The 6,000-nt window shown below is 37.1% G+C and overlaps 1 protein-coding gene across 5 annotated transcripts in view; it reads left to right on the forward strand.

The window, feature by feature from the left end:
* The window catches only part of dok7a (docking protein 7a), a 60,876-nt gene extending 56,645 nt beyond the window's left edge, over window positions 1–4,231 (forward strand). For 4 of the 5 annotated variants that reach the window (XM_067428891.1, XM_067428908.1, XM_067428914.1 and 1 more), the window contains 4 exons: window positions 1,024–1,112; window positions 1,707–1,782; window positions 1,866–2,021; window positions 2,920–4,231. In XM_067428891.1, coding sequence (XP_067284992.1) covers window positions 1,024–1,112; window positions 1,707–1,782; window positions 1,866–2,021; window positions 2,920–3,065 — 467 coding nt within the window. In that variant the 3' untranslated portion in view covers window positions 3,066–4,231. The remainder of the gene's footprint in view (window positions 1–1,023; window positions 1,113–1,706; window positions 1,783–1,865; window positions 2,022–2,919) is intronic. The other variant, XM_067428900.1, reaches the window with a different exon arrangement.
* The last annotated feature ends 1,769 nt before the right edge of the window (window positions 4,232–6,000 follow it).

The raw sequence follows: 6,000 nt of genomic DNA on the forward strand, positions 1-6,000 counted from the left end.
AAATGCGCTAACGGACTTCATTGCTGTTCTATGTAACTTATAATGTTACACTGGTCTGACGTGCAAAACCGTTTTGCTTGCTACTAAGGTTTGGTCGCATACAATAGTCCATAAACCGAATCATGTCATGTTGACAGGCCTCTAAATACAGTACTTACCACAGAGACGGACGTCCTGCTGTTGCTGTTTCTATTTCAGCCTCCGAATTAGATTCTGGATAATATCTATTAACGTTAGCTGAGATAGCGATGGGTTTCTCCACGCTTGAGGACGTCACCGCTTTGCGCATTCGCATTCTTTAGCTCCGCCCACACGATACGCCTCCAGGCGCTCTGTTTTTTCCGGAAAGACTCGGTACAGCCCATATTTCTTTTACAAATATAATAAAACGAAAGACTTTTCGGAGATATGAAGGATGCAATACTACTCTATAGGTACTCAAGATTGACATGAGATTGACTGAAACTGAGTGTTTCACCCCCCCTTTAAGGTTAACAGTTTTGAAAAGAGTATGCAAGTACTGGCCTGTAGGTACATGGAGTTTTGGCGGTTGTTGTGTTTAATTGAGAAATGTTATTTTAAAGATGTAGTCATTGAATGCTTTTCGTGCCAAAGCAATGATAGATTATCCACAGTTTAGCCCACATAAACTGATGTTGTGATCACTGTTTGAAAAGTTTGGAAAAAGTGACCTAAGTATTGAGAAATGTGTCCTAGTTTAAAAAAAAAACAACAAAAACAAACTGATGTACTTTGATGTTATTGTTTCTTTAGCGGCATGAAACTAAACATACGTGTATTTAAACTGACCTGCACACTTTTTTTTGTTGTTTTTTGTGCACCTACAGTGTATAATTTTTTCCATTCAAATCAGCCATGAAAACATGATTAACAAGAAAAGATAGTTTATTATTTTTAAACTTAATATAGGATATTGGACAAAACATACCCTTGTCACTCATATATATTCTACCTGGTAAATGTGTTTTGTTCTAACCTTGTTCTGTGATTATCTTTGTGCAGATAACAGAGAGCGAATCTGGCCAGACAAAGAAAGAACAGATCCAGCATATGAGATTATGGACGGCCGAACAACAGAGAGGAGTCCAGTGGTAACAATATTCCTTTTGAATTACATTTGATAAAAGCTTGCAAAAATACAAATGAAACCCAACACAGTGCAAACAACACTTTGGCCATATTGTCTATTAGCTATTTACAGTACCTGTATTTCACTAATGCTTTGGTTTTTGAGACAAATAATTGTGATGTTACCTGAGTAACTAGATAGTGGTCAAAATTTGCACAAAAAATTGTAAGTACAAAATGCTTAGAATTTATGGTGGTCAATTAGGTCTGTCATTAGTCATTAGCTTTTAAAAAATACCTTATATTTAATCTCTTTTTTTAGATTTTTTTTTAGACTTCATTTATGGCATGAGCATCAAAGGGTTCAACGATACATGAGCGAAATGCAACATGCCACACGCAACAGTGTGTTATTAGCAAGAATTCGTCCGAAAACTGCATTTGTAACGCATAAAGGTTTCAGGTTCTTTAGCTTTTGTTAAAGTACTGAACCTGTAAAGACAAGTTACAGATAATACTGGTGTGGACATGTCACTTTTAAACAGGAATCAGACTAATGAAGGTGTGTTTTTCCATGAATGAACATCTTTCTCTCTCTCTCTCCCTTTCTGTCACAGTTGGAGGAGCGGAGCAGGTTTGAGCTTATAGGCAGCTGTGCTGCTTCACAGAGGATTTCTCATTATCCCACGGAAGGTGAAATCACTTTGCTCGAGGTCTGTGGTGTTTTCTTTAGGTGTGTATTTGTCTTTGATGTGGGTCTGATCGGTGTGTTTCAGGTGGAGTGTTTGCGTTTGCAGCGGATGGCTCAGCGGTGACAGACAGGCTCAGAGGAGACGCAATAACATACGTGAATATTCCCACCAGCCCCACGTCCAAAAAACAGCTGCATTACATGGAACTAGAGCTGCAGGAGTCCAACACGGCCATCAGAGGTGCAAAACAAGCAAATAATAATGTTAATAATATATGTACACATCAACACCAAACATAGCTATATAATATGGAAGCTTGTTTCCAGCACAGAATAAAAAATAACAAAGGTATTCCACATTTTCTTGCAATTGCAGGGGGAAACAACTCAGCTGGTGAGATAAAAAAGTCACAGTTATCTTTTTTATATTTTATTCTGTGGCCGAAACAAGCTTCTATAATATTAGTTATCAATTATTAAGTTAAGTGAACAAAGCACATGCTTTTACATCATTCAGTCACATGTGTATACAAGCAGTCTGACAAACAGATTTCACTCTTTTTAAAGCAAAACAACCCAAATCTCAATTATAATAATACATGTCAACTCACTTTGATGCAAATACAAACATCTGAAAATACCTATTTCACATAATACCCTTTATTTATATATTGTTTATCATTATTTATACGTCTGTATGTATATGGCTTGTAGTTATGTTTCTTGCTAACAATAATGATTTATATGATTATATAGTGCAATAAAAGCATACAGATAAAACACTGATTAAGTATTGGTTTTACGTATGTTATTGCACACTTTTGTTTACACATTGTTTCCTGTGATGGGTAAGTTTAGGGGCAGGGGCAGTGTAGTGGGATAGAATGTACAGTTTGTACGGTATAAAAACCATTACGCCTATGGAGAGTCCCCACAAAGATAGTGACCCAGACGTGTGTGTGTGTGTGTGTGTGTGTGTGTGTGTGTGTGTGTGTGTGTGTGGATCTCAATCTCTATAGGGATACTTTGTTTAATTCAACATTGCTTAAAACGTCAAGCTTTTCAAACTTTTTTTAGGCAAATTTGTTTCAGGCTAGCATCAACATCTGTCTTGACGATCTTGCTCTGGCTCTGTTCAGGGAAAAGCTCCAGTAAATACGCTCAGATTGACATCGCAGCGACGGAGGCAGCTCACAGAGCGGGTACCCAGCATGCACTGGGGCGAGAGGAAGGGTTACAGAGACTGGAGCAGCAGAGAAGACGACGAGGACTGAAAGAGGACTGAACTGAAAGACACTTTATCTGGAGAGTTCATGATAGTCTCTTGCTCTAGACAAACTGACCAAAACACTATATATACAGTCTATGTGACATGACAGTAATACACAAAACAGTGTATTTACACAGGGTTCCACTAATTTTCTGTGGATTCTGCTATGTAGTGAATAGTGAGTGTGGAGTGTCATCACAGCATATACCGAAATGTTTGAAATTCAGTAATGTATGCATATCACATACACACACAAACACTGCTTAGGTGAACATGTTAAACGCATTCAGTGTACAGTGAGCCGTAAATACATGGATTGATCAAATATCTGTATTCTCAACCAAAGAACCAAAAATGAATTTTTATTTTTAGTTGTTTTTTTACACTTTAAATTTAGTTTCAAAATGCTGAATATAACTTTCTAGTTGCATTTGTATTAAATATGCTGCATTTACTTTTTAGTATTTTTATTAACCTAAATTAAAGTTTACTGAGTCACGTGAATACTGTTTTTTTTTAATGAAACTGCTGATTTTGGAATAATTATGGTAGCATTGCAAGTGCTCACTATCCTTTGTAGATTACAGGCTTTATTTTCTTATAGTTTCAGCATTGAAAGAAGTGAACACATTTTGAACTGCGATATAACACCCATACTCCTGCTAGATATTAAAATAATCAGTTATTGTGACAAAAGTACTAACAATAAGGCTAAAAAACGTTTGTATATATAGGTATAAAATAAAAACGTGTCCAAAATGTATTATTATTATTATTATTATTATTATTATTATTATTATTATTTAAACGTTTAGTGTACATTTTATCTGGAGGTGCAGTTTTGTTGTCTCACCGCCAGAGGACAGTGCGAGGCTTTAGAAACGGCAGTATATTTACACTTTTCTTTAAAACACAATTAGACATGGTTTTTAATTACATCGATTTGTGCTGTTTTCTTTTTATGTTGTTTTCAGATTTAATGATCTGTGAGATTTAATTAAGAAAGTAATTAAGTGAAGCCTGTATTAATAGCCTGCATGGTGAAAATTAAAACATTTATCATTGTAGAATCATCTCGTGTTCCTGCTGATTTTCTTCAAGAGAACGAAGAAACACTGAAGAGTTTGTCAATAAACGTACACCATTATATGACCAACAAAGGAGGGTGTTTTTTTTTTTTTTTATAATAATAAATTATTAATTAAAGGATTAAGAAATTTCGCAATTCCAGCTGTTCTGAGAACGTTTGATGTTTCCATTAAGTTATGGAAACTTTATTTCTGAATGCTCTGAACGTTCATAGCCTTCAAGAGATATAGTTCACCCAAAAAATAAAATTTGACGTTTATCTGCTTACCCCCCCAGGGCATCTGGGTGTGTTTGCTTCTTCAGTAGAACACAAATTAAGATTTTTAACTTCAAACCGTTCTTACATCTTGGGTGGCCTGGGGGTAAGCAGATTAGAGCCCTGCACGGGCCTCAAATCTAGGCCCTAGCCCGGCCCGGGCCCGAGACGCTGAGGCCCTAGCCCGGCCCGTGTCCGACAGCTTATCAAAATTCTCGGCCCGAGTCCGACTAGAGCCCGTTTTTTTTTTTTTTTTTTTTTTTTTTTTTTACATTGTTGCAGCCATTAAAATAGTTCTGTTTTGTTTTTAATGTCAAAGTAGTTATTTTTCGTTTCGTTTCTTTAGTACGTTAATTTAGAAAAATGTTTAGAGCATTTTTTTGTTTGTTAAATTAAAGTTTTAATTTTTTTAAGTGACGACCAAAAGCGGCCAGCGGCCGACAGTGAGTTAACCGCATATTTAATTAATTTAGTCTCTCAAATCAACTCTTGACTTGTCTTGCCTATAATAAAATCCATAAAACACTTCAAGCATCACAATGTTAGTTAATTTCGCCAACTATTACCACCAGTAGCCTAAAAGGCATTTTTGACGAGCTGAGGCAGGCTGATTCTGCTCGCGGCTCTCGCAAACGGAGCTAAACAAATAAAATAAAAAAAGCACATGCAGGTTGTCTTATAGCCTACCTTACACCTACGCAAATGAATATAAATCCCATCTTCAATTCCCGGGGTATATGCTCATTTAACGGAGTTTACAGCAACGGAAGCAAAAGATTAAGATGCATTTTATTCAGCAGCTTATTTCAGATTCAAATACCACATAAGAGAGCGCGACGCACTGGTAAGATAATGATCTCATTCATCTCATTCATTTTTATTGAAGATGGTGTTTTTGACTATCTTAGACTTATTTTAAGTTTCATTTACAGCCATTTGCGTTGGCTTGCATTAGTCATTTGCGGCGATGCGTGTTGCAGCACCATCATATCTATCTGACTACAACATATAGCCCATAAAACATTGTGACACATAATGACATAATGTTTGAAAGTCTGTAGGTTAACATAAATGCAGATAGGCCTAATTGTAATAATAAAAGACAACATGGCCTAATTATCGATTTTGAAATATTAAACCAGTCAATACAGAACGAATTATTCTGTAGCCTTTTGCCGTCAATACCATGGATATGGCATGGGCCGGCTACTGCCGAAGTTGTCTTTGCTGTATCAATAGGCAATATATTTATATTTAACATGAAGTATAGGGCTTCCCTGTACATTAATAGCACCAGACGCCCCGCGGATGACACGCAACAGAAACGCCATGCTCACACCACGCTTGCAGTGTGTCTCCGTGCTGAAGAAACGCGCGCTGCTGCTGGCGCGGACTCTGAACCTATGCTCTGAACACTGTGCGAGCCATCTTAACAGTTGCGTTAGCTATTATGGTCTCGTGTTGTTTCCACCAGCGCAGAACTCATTGTTCCTTTTAATTGATAAAATAAATATAAAACGAAGGAGAAGCCTATAAAAAGGCCCGAAGCCCGGCCCGCGTTTTAGGTATGACATGAAAATTGGCCCGAAGCCCGGCCCGAGGGGC

This window comes from Pseudorasbora parva, chromosome 1 (genome assembly GCF_024679245.1).
Source record: "Pseudorasbora parva isolate DD20220531a chromosome 1, ASM2467924v1, whole genome shotgun sequence".
In the NCBI taxonomy this organism is placed as follows: domain Eukaryota; kingdom Metazoa; phylum Chordata; class Actinopteri; order Cypriniformes; family Gobionidae; genus Pseudorasbora; species Pseudorasbora parva.